The following is a 15,322-nucleotide window of genomic DNA, read 5'->3' on the forward strand; positions in this document are numbered from 1 at the left end:
ATTCATTGTCTCTTATAATGTGTGGTAAAGTCACCCCAATGAAGGCAAGACGGGGCAAGGATTTTCAAGGGAGGGAAGATTGTTTCACACTGCTTTTTCAACAGCAAACACATAGCTTTGTCCCTACTGTCAAAAAGCCTGGCACTAAAAATGCTGAAATCTTCTTGTGACTGAGTGGCAGCAAGCTCTAGTTTACTGCATTCCTGCTTCTTTTACGTTCAAGAATTGCTCCACTTCTGAGAAGAAAGAGCTGTCATTTGTCAGCCCCATGTAGACTCTCCTTCCAGCCATCACATTTCGACGTTATGCCAGAAAAATTATTTAATTCCCCTCTTCCTATCTGCTCCCCCCAAAAGCTGGTGTATTCCCAGGAACTGACAGTCGTCCTTTCACAGCAACATCATTAACAATTCTCTTTTTAAAGCCATGTAATGGGCATGTTCCTTTCAGCAAAAATCCAGAATTTTTCTGCTGTTGCATCCACCTTCCTTAAGTTGATTCAGAGAGACCTGTTTGTCTGCTGGCTTTTCACAAGAACCTTCTCCACACCTCTGACCAATAGTACATCATAGACTTCCAGCATAGACACCCATTGCAGCATCCGGCTGGCTGCTAACAAAAGCTCTGCCTGGCTTTAGGACGTGTCCAGGTCCCTGGGCAAGTTGAGCTGTATTGCCTCTCCTCCTGTGGTGTACTTGGCCACCGGCCCGTTGCCTTCCATGGTGAAGAGCTTGCAAGTCTTTGCATTCTCGTGAACCGGTGTGGACTTTTTTGAAGAGATGGGGGAATTTGTGGGGCTTAGCTGAACAGCAGTGGTATCCTGCACCGTGTGCTCACTAGTTTCAATTTCAAAGGCTGTGTTGCCAGATTTGATGAGCCCAATGTTGGAACCTGGTTTGGATTTCCTGGCCCCATGAGCTGGGGGCCTCCGGCTGCAGATGCAGCAGGCACCGAAAAATGTGAAGGCCACCACCAGCAAGATGGGTCCGATGATGATGGGAGGGTTGTTCATGGGGAGGAAGGTCCCAAAAGCAAATGCTCCCACTAAAGTAATGTTGATCCCCGCTAACATGATACAAAGTCCACAAGCGCAGCAGAGAGCAGGGGAGGGGAGGCCCTGAGGTCGTGTCTTTTTCTGGGTGGGTTTCTGGGACAAAGAGGCACTGCTCTTTTCACTGAACATGTTGAGATGAGTCTCAGAGGTCACTTCAGTCCTCATGAGGTGTACACTGTGTTGAAAAGGCTAGCTCTGGTCTCCTGCTGCCTTGAAATCCCTGTAGAGGAACAGAAAAGCATGCAGCTGTTAGAGCAACAAACCAAAGGCCCCTTTCCACCACCATTCATGGTGACCAGCATCTTCTCTGAGTTTGCTGATAGCAACAACTAAGTACAAATCCAAGCCCGCTCTCAAGTCCGGGGTCTCCCTGCCCGTGGTGGTCACATGCAGTCAGCCTCAGGCTGAAGCACTGAGCCCCGTGCTCAATGCCCTTTGCCATCCAGATGGATGATGCCCAAATGAATCCAAGCATGTGATGGCCCAGAGTCTATGCTTGGCTCTGCCTGGAGTCTGAGCCACAGCACAGCATTGCAGCACTCTGGCTGGAGTGGGAGACAGACCCACATCATGAGCTCAGATGTTCCTCACATGGGTTTGAGACCTGCTGCATACATCTCTTGATGCTCCCTCTACTCCATCCACCCTTCCTTTAAAATACAGGTTCTTCAGGACTGGCAATATGTCCTGCTGCCCATTCAGGCAGTAGTTTGTCTCACAGGGTTTGTCATCACCCACGCGACACCTGCCCAAAATAACAACAGACCCCAGTACTGCTCTGAACATCCCTCACTGCAATGTGAGTGCAATATATTCTTGGACAGGTAGAGGTCCCAAATTGTAACTGGGACAGAAACCCCACAGAAAGTGGGACTCTGTTCCACATCTCAGTCATCCAGTAATTGAAACTAGTCATCCAGCTTGCCTTTCTAGCCAGTGGACAATAAAAGATCCCAGAAGATGATCCAGAACATCCCAAAAAGATGTCCACATTGCGGGGCTGAGGTGACTGCAGAGGGAACCTTGGAGATGACCTGACCAGTTAAGAGCTAGATGCTCAGTGAGACAAACTCCATCCACAGATACTGAATGACTTTGTCACAGAAGTCCATGATAAACTGGAGCAAGTGTGGATGTTTTGCCTGCTGGATCATGCTTTCTACCGTGCATCACACCGCATTCGGTGTAATCACAGGAGATCCTGTGGAAGGGGGCAGAGAATCTTGTTTGCCTCAGCAACTGTGAAACCAAACTTGTACGAGGTTCGTGCACAAGCAACACCAGCTCTTGGATGAAGGCTCATGGAAACCGAGATGATGAAGCTGGAAAAGAGCCTGTGTGGAGATCTGCCTAGGACCCAAGGCCAGAACACATAGCCCTGACTGACAACAGCAGCTTCTCCATGGAGGAGATTATTGGATGTGATGAGAGTTGGCTTTGTGTTGGCTGTACTTTGCTGGGAAGCCAAATTGCCAGAAGCCAAATTGCCAGCAGTTTGCTGGTTGATGCCTTTGATTTTACAGGCAGGAGAGCATTTCTCTTCCCAGCCTGATTGCAAACAATAGCGGTCTGCTCTCCTACTCCCCTGCCTGGCTCCCTAGCTTCTTCCTTCCTCTGCTGTCAAATCACTTTCAAAAGTGTTGCCGGGGGAAAACTGATAGCACACAGGTTTCTACTGCAAGCGCCAAGAATCACTGTTGTGCTATTAACACTTTGTAGCCACTAAATTAAAAAAAAAACAAACCATCACCCATCACCCTGAAACATGCCAGTGGGATCAGCCGGGCATTTTCAACATGTTTCCTAGGTTATAAAATTTTCCCACACCTCCAGCTGAGGCAAAGCTCTCTGCTGCTCTATCCGGAGTCATATCTCACTGCCTTGGTTTGGGCTTTTGTTTAGACCTAATGAAGTGCAGCAGTGAACTTGCAGTGAAGTTCCTATTCGGTGAGACATCAGCCGGAGGTGACAGGGACAGGCACATGGAAGGACTAAATCCTTCCTCATCTGGAGATACCTGACTGGGGAGGAGTCTCCCTGCAGTCAAAGACTTTTTAGGAGAACTGAGAGTGTGTGAGAGAGAAAGGGCGTTTTCTCCACGAGCCACACTAACACATATGCATGTTTCTCCAGCAGTGTCCTTTTGTTCTGCCCGGGAACCCTGGCACACCGATGTGAGCTGGAGCCCCGATTCTGCCTCCTTCACCAGCCCTGGAGCAGCAGCAAGATAGCTTCTGGTTAAAGACACACATACACACACACATACTGTCCTCAGCCCCGCTCTTATGGATGCCAGTCTGAATTTTCGGCAGACAGATGCTGCAGGCACCCCAGCATGGCACTTCCCCTTGGCTTGCCCTACATCCTTCCACTGCAAAATGCTCAGCAGGGAACTGCGTGGCTCCTCGTGCTTAAATCATATCACAGACTCACTCCACTAGGTTTCTCCCCTCGGACTCCTCAGCACTCACCTGCTCCCACTCTGCAAGAATTCCCCCTCCTGGGAGAGCCAGGCAGCTATCAATCACAGAAGCTGGGCTCTGGTGAGATGCACAAACAAGCCGGCTGCCTCTGCTCCTAGGCAAGGCAGAGACCAGAGGTTGTGCCTCCACTGAGATTTTCAAAAGGAGCTTCAACCTGTTGCCCATCACATCTGTCAGCAGTCACCTGTAGTCACTCCAAAGAGACCATGCTGGTTTCTGGCTGCTTTCAGGGCTGCAGTGATATCACCCAGCATGGTCCCTGGTAGCTCATTTTCTCTGCCTGCCAATCTTCGTTCATCGTTACAGTTCTGCGAGCATAGGGGGTTAAGCTTGGGCAAAACCCTCACTGATCTCCCCAGGCTGTAACAGAGGAAGAGGGGGACAAGAGGGCTTGTTCAGGCACCATTGGCAATGATAAATCTGCACAGCCCATCCAAGGACAGCTCACCCCAGCAGGTAAAAGAGAACCACAGATCAACTCTGGAAGGATAAATGACATAAGAGAATGATCCAGCTGGGCTCAGGGTGGGTACAGTCTCGATCAGCTTCCCAGGCATTCATGACCACTTCCCAGGAGGGGACCAGATTTACAGTATAGAAATAGGGATGTGGCATATAAGGATAGAGACCTCTCACCCTGCAGCTTAACTGGCTGCTCCTTGGGCCACCCTAGGACAGGCAGACAGCTCCCAGGTTGTGCCAAGGGACTGGTCAGGCAGCAGCAGCTACCTGCCTCCTGGCAAGTGAAGAGGGAAGAAAGGAGGTTTGCAACTAAACCGCTGTGGCCAAAGCAGTGATGAGTAGCTTGTCAGGAGTCATCGTCTAGGAGGTCCATTGGGCTGGGTGTCTGGGAACGCATCAGTATCAACCTGCACAAAAGGTCGGAGACTAAGAGCCCGCAGTGTGACAAAACCCAGGGTCCTGGACCTCCTCAGATACATCTGTGACTGTGAAACATGCATCTGCCAGTGCAAAGGGTCGGATCTAACACAAGGGCCTTGACGCTGCCTGAAGAGTAAAGCTGCAACAACATGAATCCAAGGGTTTGTGTTGCACAGTCTTAGGTGGGGAATAAAAGCACCTGGGGGTGACTGAGGGAGCAAGGCACCACACCTGCTGAGATGGCATCAAAGAAAAGCATAGGGAGCCAAATCTGCCTCATTCACGTTATGTATATGGAGATGTACCCAGAACCATGGGACAGAGCTAGTTGGAGCGGTCAAAAACAGAGCCAGGATTGAGATCTCTTTTAAACTGTGAGAGCAATTCCAAGGTTTGTCATACCCTTTCTATAGTTGCACCATAAGGGTTCTGGCCATGCTATGTCCAAGATAAAACTTCTTTCCCATCCTTTTTGCTTGGACCACCTACATGGAATAACAGACCTTTCCCAGCGCAAAGCAATAGAGTTATTGGAGAATCTAAGGCGAAGCCTGCCTGGAGCTGGGACCTCTCCCATCAGCTTGGGGACAGAAGATTTTGGAAGACAGTACAATCACAGGGCTAGGACATGACCTGCGCATGCACCACAGGGTAACCAACTGTACATAGAAGACAGCGTGTTTGGACTGGGAACATTTAGAAAGTGGATCACTGTTTACTCTTGCCTTGATCTCCACATAAATCAGAGAATATACACAGGGGATTCCTGTTGGAAAACCAGATGAAATGGGGATGAGAAAGCCAGCAAAACAGTGGAGGATAAAGCAGAAAACAAATCAAAGCCACAGAACACCTTACACCATCCTCTACCTGATAAGACTCTGCAACAACACGAAGCCCATCTTTATCGTGATTGCCTTGTACAACAGAAACATCTTTGTTCTCCTATCGTCTCAGCCCTAGAGCACAGGCTGATGCCGTGGGGATGTTCCTCTCCATCCCTTTTGCAGTCACAAGAACTCACTGATGTGGGTCAGTTCCCACTGCTGACCTGCCTGAGGATATCTGGCAGCTTTTACCTTCCACTTCAGCCAAGTTAATGGATTCAAAAATTAACCAACGTTATAGTCAAATTATCCTGACCAAAATCACAAACTTCCTTTCCATCAGGAGTCAGAAAAGTTCTCTTTGGGCTCTCTGTGTGAAACAGGTTCTTTTCTTATCAGTTAGAGTCTAGGTTTCTTCTCCAAACAACATTTCAGCTTGAAATGCATTACTGCCAAGTACTACTACACCAAAAAACCTGCATATCCATGCTAGAGTGATGGATGTCCAGAGGCTATAGTGATTCCTTCCAGGGGAATATCCATCCTTCCCTATATTCTCAGGGGGACAAAGGGAGACTTTCATTCATAGCTCTGAGAGTTCCTAGAGCTCGATGGGCATACTGGCATATTCAGCCAGCATTTTAGGAGCATCATTTAAAGCCATACCAGCAGCATCAGCAACACGCACAGCTAAGCATGCTTCCCTCTTACTTGCAGCAAGGGGAATCGAGCTGTCATCCTTCCACACTGTCTCACCGCAGCAGCAAAGCCAAAATATTTGACAGACCCCAGATAAGCCTCCTTTCTAAAGGTGTTGATGGCACAGTGATTGCTGACAGCAATCAGCAAACAGAAATTGCAGTCAGACAGCTATAACCACCCCCTGCACACAGACAGACTCACAAACACGCACGCACGCACCCTTGAGCTATCAGGAGAAGCACAAGACTTTTTCCCTGGGCAAAGCACTGGGAAACTCTCCCGGCAGGGCCAGAGGGAGCCTCGGTGTCTGGAAGGGGAGGACACTTACCTGGGCTGCAGCGTGGAGCCGGGCAAGGCGATGGCGAGAGCGGGTGCCCCCGCTCTCCCCTTCACCCTTCAGTCGCGGACGACAAAGCCATGGCTAGCCCCAGCAGGGCCGGGGCTGGAAGCCCAGCTGTGTGCTAGGAGGAGAAGGGTCCCACATGCCTCCTTCCCCTCGCCACCGAGCGCGGGAAAGTTCGCCGGGGTGCCAGGCGAGCCCCGGCCGTCCCCGGCAGGCTCTGAGCGAGCTTGGCCACCTCCTCCCCGCTACCCTCCTTCCCTTCAGAGGATGATGTCCTTCTCCTTAGGCAGAAGGGGGCTCAGAGGCAGCATCGCTGCCCCGCCGCGTCCTCTCCGCCTCCTCCTCCTCCTCCTCCTTCAGCCCGCGGGTCCCCAGCAAGGCTCAGCCCCGCCGCCTCCCCCGCTGCCCGGCGGGCTCTCACCCGCTGCCCGCGCCTTCTTTTTCCTTCTTCCTTTTCTACTTCAAGGCTGCAGCTCCCGCCCCCTTTATCTGATAGAGGTGCCCGGAGCAGAACAGCCCCTTTTTTTTTTTTCTCTCCCCGGGGAGAGGAAAAATCCCGGGGCGCGTCTCCGCCGAGGGGCAGCCCCAGCCCCGCTCCGCCGGCCCCCGGGGCGGAGAGGGAGGGGAGAACCCGGCCAGATGCCAAGGAATAAGATGCAGGCGCTTCGCTTGCTGCGGGGAGGCAGGGATCTCTTTAAACGCAAGAGGTCTGAAACGCACGTTACAAGTGGGGAAAAGAAAAACAATATCAAACCGGTGTGCAGGTGCCTTTGGATCCTGGAGGGATGCGGGAGTGGGCGGCAGTGCGGGGTGCTCAGACAGGACCTCCCAGAGGTGGAAACAGTCTGGGTGTGGGAGCTGGCAAATCCAAAACGACGTCCTCAGGTGCAAAACTAATGTTTTAAACATGGCAACCAGATCTCAGGTACACTTAAGGGTACTTGCTATAAAAACATGCCTGATGCAAGCATAGCCAAGCTCTTAGCTCCCGTCTTAAGACGCCTGTCACCGTCTGTTTGCAGAGTTGGTGACCATAGGAAACAAGGCAAACTGCAAGTTGTGGTAACCCTCCCGCAGCGTAAGCGGTGCTGACACTTGCGTGCCCTCATCTGCTCTCCATGCCCACACAGCCTGAGTGCTGCCAGTGACAACTGAACAGAAGCCCTTCTCCAGTTTATTGCAAGAGAACCCTCATGAATCGGGCTGGAGCATGAATCCTGCTCCCCTCTTTTTTAACTGATTGTTTTCATGATCTCTAGAGAGGGAGAAGGAGAAAAGTAACATGGAGATGGTGAAAAGCAAAGGTCAAAGAGAGAAATAGCTGAAGAGGAATGAACCCTTAGTTGCCTCTGTTCCCCAGGCACTACAGCCTGAGTATTCTTAATACAGCAGCATCCTCTACTGCATCGTATTGCATTTCACCTTACAGGTCATCCTAGAAATTCAGGCAAAAACAAGCTTTGCAGAAAGGGGTTCGGCCCCTGCTGAGGAAGACAACTCTGTTTTCCTTAGCTTGGGCAACGCTGACAGCACGCTGCATGACGTGAGCAAGAGGGCAGGAGGGTATCAGAAAAGCAGTGCTAATCAGACTTGTTGACTGCCTGGGCTTCTAGAAAGAAACAACCGGGAAAACTCATTTCAGACCTTTCTAGAGATTCAGCACCTCCTCTAAGGATTCCCTGGCCCTGCAACATGAAGTGCAAAATGGCTCAGCATACTCATCCCTACCAGAAAAGTGATGGGAGGGTGCATGATGGAAGATTTTCTGGAGCAAACCTCCACGTGGCACATCTGAGAGAGACTGCTCCACGTGTGGCAGAGCCGGTGTTTAGTGTTTGCTGGCTGTTGCTGCATAGAAACTGGAGTGGCTGAACTCATTCTTGGTGTCGGCTCCATAGAGCTCTACAGAGCTCTATACAAGCCACATTTATTTAGGAATAGTGCCTGACAGAGGGAAAGAGACCACCAGGGTCATTGATTCGAGTCCCCTGCTATCACATTGTATAATAGCTCACGCTCCAAAGGGGGCCAATTAATACCGAATGACCTGTGAGCTGTTCCCTAATCGCACAAGGCAGCGATGAACCTCCGCCCGCTTCAGGTTAGCTGTTGCATGACTCTCCATCATACTTTCTGCTTCATGGTCCATAAACCAAATAAAAAGGCTTTACGAAAACATTACCTATTTAGGGCTCCACTGAAGCAATAATATTGAGTTTCACATATGTGGCCCTGACAATCTGGCAGACTGCGTTCACATGATTAAAACAACTGCTAATTCAAGACCTAAAATTAAAGGCTAGATTTCCCACGGGTATAAATCAGAGCAGATTCATTGCCTTGCAGAGCTTTGATAGCTCACAAGCATTCATGATTTGCCAAGGGGGTTTTGCCAGACTGATGGCTCCTAATTTCAAACTTGCCAGGAACTGGGAAGCCCTGCCTTCTTCAGAGCCAAGATCCCAACCCTCAGCTGACTGGAGGTGATATCCCTCTGGGAGGTGTTTGGTCCCAGCTTCTGCTGAATTCAGAAATCAGCTAAGTCAGAAATTTCTGAACGACAGGCAAAATTGCTTGGCTGCCTTTTCCCATCATCAGTTCCTGACTCTGTTTTACTTTACTTTGAAATCTAGCTCAAGCACTCTTGCACCCATAAAGGTTGGGCTTCAGTGCCAGCTCCTCCTGGTCTGAAGCAGGTCAGGATGGCTACTATCACATAGGAAGCCCTCAGATACCATGCTGGTTTTGTGGGGTTTCTCTTTGCAAGAATAACTGAAAAAAGGTGGGAAGGGTAAGGATGATGCATGCTTTCATAGAGGTTTCAAAGGATTTTGGTTGGGACTAACACTGGAGTGAAAGTGCATGAGCAGCATCCATGCTTACGAGAAGAGCAGCATGCCAACAGCCCAGTTCCTCAGCACAACAGGACCAAAAAGCAGCAGCCCGTGATGCTGCCCGCTGAACCATACCTGTCATGCAAGAAGCGTGTGAGAGACAGAGGACGCCTGGAAGTTTATGGTCCAATAAGGTCATTAGACAAATATCACTGCAGAAACGTCCCCCTGCAGATTTCCACGAGCTCTCCAGAACTGGCACCTCTCTGTGCATTCATATTTTAATTGCCTCTTATCGGAAGCAAACGCCAGACTGAATCTGCTGTTGCTCCAAACCAATTCTAAATGCCACTATGTCTGTCTGAAAGTTTGCACTACAGCAGGATCTGGCTCTGTCTCATGGCTCTGTGCTCTCTGGCAATTCAGAAGAGGGCAAGGCCAATTTCTGCAGCAGTGTTTACCTGTCTATAGCATCAAGTACAGAAAGGAGGTAGAAAAGAAATCAGTATTTGTCATTCCTAGAGGCAGCTGTGAAATTACTGTGCTGGAGATTTAAACCCATGAAGAGGACACCTCCTTGTACAGTGTGTAATTAAGATCACAGGACTCTGTCGTGGAGAACAACAGTATTAATGTGCTCAGACTCAGAACACAGACACAAGTGGACCTGTCAAACACAACAGACCAGCCGCAGCTTCTGGCTCACAGTGTCCCTATGTTTCTGATCACTGTGAACGGCCTGAGGGGGAAAGATTGCTCTAGGTTTGTCACAGTCCTCATCATCTAAGCCTCTGCTATTGACAGCTGTTCAGGCAGAATAGTAGGTAAGGTAGATTTTTTTACCTGGTCCAACATGACTGTTCTCATGTCAGCGATGAAGCTTTTGTTGTTGCTGAATGTAGACCAAAACTGGCTTTTCTGATCAGAACCTGGCAACCACCCTTTGTGCCCAGTATCCCCCAGGACAACTGCAATACCCAATGTACTCACTGCATCTCTGCAGGGATTGTTCCTACTTTTACTCTGCTCTTCCTGGGAGCTTCCTCATCATGCACAGCACTGTCTTCATGGCCTAAAGCATCTGGGCCAGCTGTTCCCAGATTCGTTAGCTGATGCTGCCATCCCCATGCCTGCTCATGCCATCCAACAAACCCCTTCAGAGCAGGAGTCAATTAACCCCCAATTAGCCATTCTAGCTGAAGACTGTAGGAAGAATACCTGTATTTCCTCATCAGACTGCATCTCCTCAGGGTGCTGGCAGCTTCTCACCATGTGCCTGTAGAGCACTGAGCCCAGCTGAGCCCACTGAACCCCTCCTTTCAAAGAGCTGTGTCCTGACACGGACCCAACCTCTCCTGCATGATCCACTCATGCCAAGACTCCTGCACACGGTCTTGAGGAAGCTGAAATCAGAACAGGACACTGCTGGGAGACAGACTGGGAAAAGTATAAAGAGTTATCTTCCTGTCACACTGCTTGGGACTTGGGTCCTGGAGAGAATGGGGATCTCAGCTAGGCAGTCAGCGGGTACCATCAGCCTGACTTCCAGCATCATTAAAGCTTTGCCTCTACCCTCTGATCAGATGATGTACTTCCATAGCACCTTTGTGGTTTGTTGGGTTTGTTTTTTTTTAAATAATACAGACATCATTTTTCCCCCTTCACACAAACAAAAAAAAAAGGCTTCCAGATGTTCGAACAAGTTTCACCTTCCTATGACACCCTCTGAAAATACTGAGCTGAAGCAAGTTAGCAGACGGGAAACATCTGTGCAAGCGGCTGTCCTGTTACACAAATAATACAGTAATTTTTTATGAAGCTTTCTCAAACAGGAGGAAATTAGCGGGTCAGTTATCAGCAAGGGGCAAATATTTTTAATCACCTTGCAGGGAGGCTTATGTCTCCTATGTTTAATTCTCAAAGGTTCCCACTGGCAAACTAATTAGCAAGCAGCGTCACTGGAAGAGCAGGCCTGAAGTTATGTTGCTTTATTCACCCAGGAGGCAATCACCCAGCCCATTCGCCTCTGTCACATCGTGACCCTCTCTGCCAGCCAGATCAGACCAAAGGAGAGTTGATCTGGAAGAGACAAAAACATACAGTGCACCCATCAGCAACTCCACCTCATGATTTCAAATGCAGTTCATCACAGACCTCGGTGTTACACCTTCTTTACAAGAAGTGCTGGTAGAGATTTTAGTTAAAGGGCTGTTGCCTTCTTATAAACTGAAATCAGAGTGTGCATTACGTATTACACTTTATACACGGTATGTTATATATTACAATATTTTTTCTTATCTTCCCCTTCTTCTCCAAGAAGAATACACCAATACATCTGATCTGCATTTGAGCTGACAAAGTAATTAACAGCCTTGATGGAGCAAGTCATGATAGTGAGGTCCTGATCCAGCAGAGCTCTTAAATATGTGCTTTTTCTAGGTATTGGCCTATTGACTTCAGTGGAACTACTCACACTCCTTAAGGTAAGAATGTAATTGCTATGGTCAGTACCTTCACTAGATAAAGCAGAGGTAATACCACAGGAACCAATAATATGCATAGGAATAGAGTCAGGCCCTATATATAAAACATCACATGAACAAGGAACTGCCTTTCCCAGAGCATTTATGCTTTTCCGTTGGGCGTATGTCTTAGGTGAATTTAAGGACGTTTCTGAGGGTAGGATTTAGGTGGCATCACAAACCAGCAGTGGTGAACTGGGCTTTTGGTCATGAAGAAAACCAGAAATGATGGAATCAGAAAGGAAACAATAACCAAATGTCACGTCCTCTTTGAACACAATTCTGCTGAGCCCAAAGCACAAAGAAAGAGGACAGCCATCTATGCCACCTTCTGACACCAGGTAATCTACCACATCAGTTCAACCTTGGGAACCAAATCCACTGAGTGGCCCATTGACCTGCCCACAGGGTCTTCATGTCCATCCAGCCACTCAGGTATCCCCTTCTGATCAAGGTGCTGCTGCTCGGTTGAGCCAAGGCCAATATCAGAGGCTGACTGCAAAGCACGCTCTCAGGTGCCTCAGGTGCAAATATGTTCATTTTACTCATCCTCATGGGGAAAAGCATCCACATGGTGACTTAGAACATCAAAATCTATTTCCCAGTGGAGCCAGGCTAAGCTAGTTACTATGGGTAAAATGATGGATTAGAGCTTTCCACATCTTGATAATTTCACCATTTTCAATGGTGTCCCATTTAACTTGTCCCTGGACATGGAGACCACAAAACCCCTTTGGAACAGATCTGATGTTGCTTTGTGAGCCAGCGAGAAGTGACTTAACTTGTGCCTGTTATATCCACCTGATGGTCAACTTGTAGCATGCCAGACCACAGGAGAAACTAATTACCATCAGCACAAATCACATTACTCTAGACAGTTTGGATTCTTGGAAAAAATGGCTTTGAGGGATGGCAGACTCAACATCATCAACAGATGGTGTTTCTGTCTGAAGAGGAGACATGTCCTTGATCAGACTGTCACTACTTAGGGCGTTGATGATCTTGTTTCTCAGCCAACATTCTTCACCCAAGGGCTGAGGCTTTATGTGGCAACACACAATCTACAGTGATAATTAAGACCTGGAAATACAGCTAGTGTTGAAAAGCAAGGTCAGGGTCATGTGGCTCATCTCCCTTCAAAATGTCTAACACCTTGGACACAGATGAGAGCTCTTGAAAGTTTTTGTGGCTTGCAAATCTCTTGGGCCCTTCATGGCTCAATCTGCAGTACAATAGTAGAACACTTCACATGGTGAGCCCTTAAGTCTTCAGAGCAGCAAAATAAGTAAGACTTAAGTGAAAATTAAAGATCTGAATTGGGAGTCTTTCTTTGTCCTTACGTAAAGCTCTGGAAAGCTTTTTCCATGGCTACCCTATCTTCTCAACTGCAGAGTGCATAGAAAAAACAGACTATTTGGATCCTTCCATGGTTTAGCCAGATCTCACATAACTTCATGAAAGTTGCTGCAGTGACTTCAGTGAGCTGTGAACAAGGTCTGTAGGATACTTCCTTGTGAATATTTACCCTCTGGTAGAGAGCAGATGTCTGTGGCCTCCATATGGGATATCAAGTTATAACATGGCAAAGCACAGATCATTAATCACATCCTTAAGTGAAGCGATTATAAGGTCATCACGTCAAACATTGCCTAGCATCATTGTGCTTGCACAAGTTTTATTTTACATAGAGCCTGGGGAAACATCTGGTTAAACACTTGACTCCAACTCATTAGCTCTGCTGCAAAGCCTCTCTCCTAATACACTTAATCTTTCTGCCTCAGTTCCTACACCACCCTCCCAGTGTCATCACCAAGCACAGTGAGCAGGTTTTACTCTCCCTCAAAGTACCTGCTGTTAGGATGAATTCAGCTCTCGCACCATAGACCAGAGGTGCTGCATTTGTCTATAGCAGACATAGGCAGGCACACACCCCACACCAGACCCCATAACTACCCATTAGTCCATATGTAGCAACTGCTTCTCAAGTTTGAGATTAGCTGCATGTGACAGACGTCTTTTTGCCTTCAATAGCAGGATCCAGAGGACGAAAAAATCCCATGATAATTATGTGCTATGAAAACTATGGCAGCTCATACATGATTAATTCAGCAGGCTTTGGCATAAGGTCATCAGCAGAATGCAGTAGTGTGGCCATATAACCTTTGCAGAGTTTTATTTACAGTAGTTGAAGATAGAGGAGAAGAATCCCAAGTCAAACAAGTTTTACCTTGTGGCAAGAGCAGTCACAAGTGTTTGGTCTCAAGACAACCAAATCTTTTCTTTTAAGCAACTATCACACAACAGAGGCTCCCACTTCAATGTACCATTCACAGACTGAAGTGATCTATAAACCAGTGAATTAGGAAATGTACCCCTCTTCTGCAGCCCACACCATTTCAGAGACATGCCAGCAGGTGTTGATGTAGGTTGAGTTCAGAGCAGTAGGATCTAGAGGAGCACCACCACTCCGTAATTCTGCCGGCAGGTAAGAGAAAGCGTTACTCATCTACTACGGCTGGGTGGACATGGGAGGATGGGAGCTACAAAGAGACGCCTTTCTGTTGACAGGTTTTAGTGCTATTTAATTTTAGAAATCACTGAAATTGCACTATTTCCCTTTCCCCATCCCACGTGCAGACAGTGCAGGTACAGGGAAAAGCTGCCTCGACCATGGGTGAGACCCTGCTAACTCCTCCACCCAACAGGCTGATTAAGACCAGGTAAGAATTAAGCACGGGGCTTTCAGCTATCATCACTACAGGATAACGTGAAATTCTCATTAAATGTCACATCGTCTTTAGTAAGACTTGTAGAGCTGAGAAATCATACAGTGTCATTAGAAGGAGATGTTGGTTTACAGGAGCACTTCTGCAGTACCACAGCTGTGGTCAAAGCCAGACACCCCTTCCCTCAATTCCTCTCAGTAGGCTTTTTGTAAGACTCACTTACATTTCACCCTTTCCACAGAGATGAGGGACCAAAGGTGCCAGGTGCTACATGAACACATGGATGTAAGGGAGTTCTGTCTCAAAGAGGACGGGTGAATGGTAATACACACATTTGGCAGAGTGCGAAACCGAGGCACAGAGACCACGTCAAGGTGAGGCCCATCCCAAGACCATGGACAAGACCTGCCTCCCCCAGTCTGGGAGGCAACGGGGAGAGGCTTTCCAGGGTTTGTGCATCACTCAGAGACACAGCACAACTGCAAAGATGCTGAGAGCATCCCACCCAGCTGCCCAGGGGACAGGCGGCAATTGGCTGAGCACTCAAGCTCTCTAAGGTTTGCAGAAGATAAGGGCTTCACAGGTTTTCTCACTAAATCATTTGTAAAAAGAGAGTAAGGATACTTAACCTGCATGAGTAAGGAGCCACAGTTTGCCTATTCCTTAGGCAATAGAACCAGTGCCTAGAATTATTCACCACTATTTTAAGCAAACAATAGGAAAAAAAATAGTCTGTGTATCCAACGTCCTGAAGATCAAACCGTGCAAAGCAGCAGCTCAGGCTGAAGCTGAGGAACAGAGGCTGGGAGAGAAAGCCTGGCCAGTGCTGATTTGACTGGAGGAGGTGGTTAGTGCTGCAGCAAACTGCTGTGGAAAGATCTGCAGGACCTAATGAATCCAGGGCTGATTTGCAACCATTTTCTCATGCCCAGCAAGAGCGAGACTGCCC

At 48.3% G+C, this 15,322-nt stretch overlaps 1 protein-coding gene across 1 annotated transcript; it reads right to left on the bottom strand.

The window, feature by feature from the left end:
• Positions 1-596: 596 nt before the first annotated feature.
• Positions 597-1,183, bottom strand: TMEM275 (transmembrane protein 275; the record flags this gene model as incomplete). The annotated part of the gene is made up of 1 exon (XM_082002667.1): positions 597-1,183. One exon carries the CDS (start codon positions 1,181-1,183, stop codon positions 635-637), a length of 549 nt encoding a protein of 182 aa, XP_081858793.1. The 3' UTR covers positions 597-634.
• Between the last annotated feature and the right edge of the window lie 14,139 nt (positions 1,184-15,322).

The sequence above is a fragment of the Phaethon aethereus genome (assembly GCF_964289735.1).
Source record: "Phaethon aethereus genome assembly, chromosome: 8".
Classification (NCBI taxonomy): domain Eukaryota; kingdom Metazoa; phylum Chordata; class Aves; order Phaethontiformes; family Phaethontidae; genus Phaethon; species Phaethon aethereus.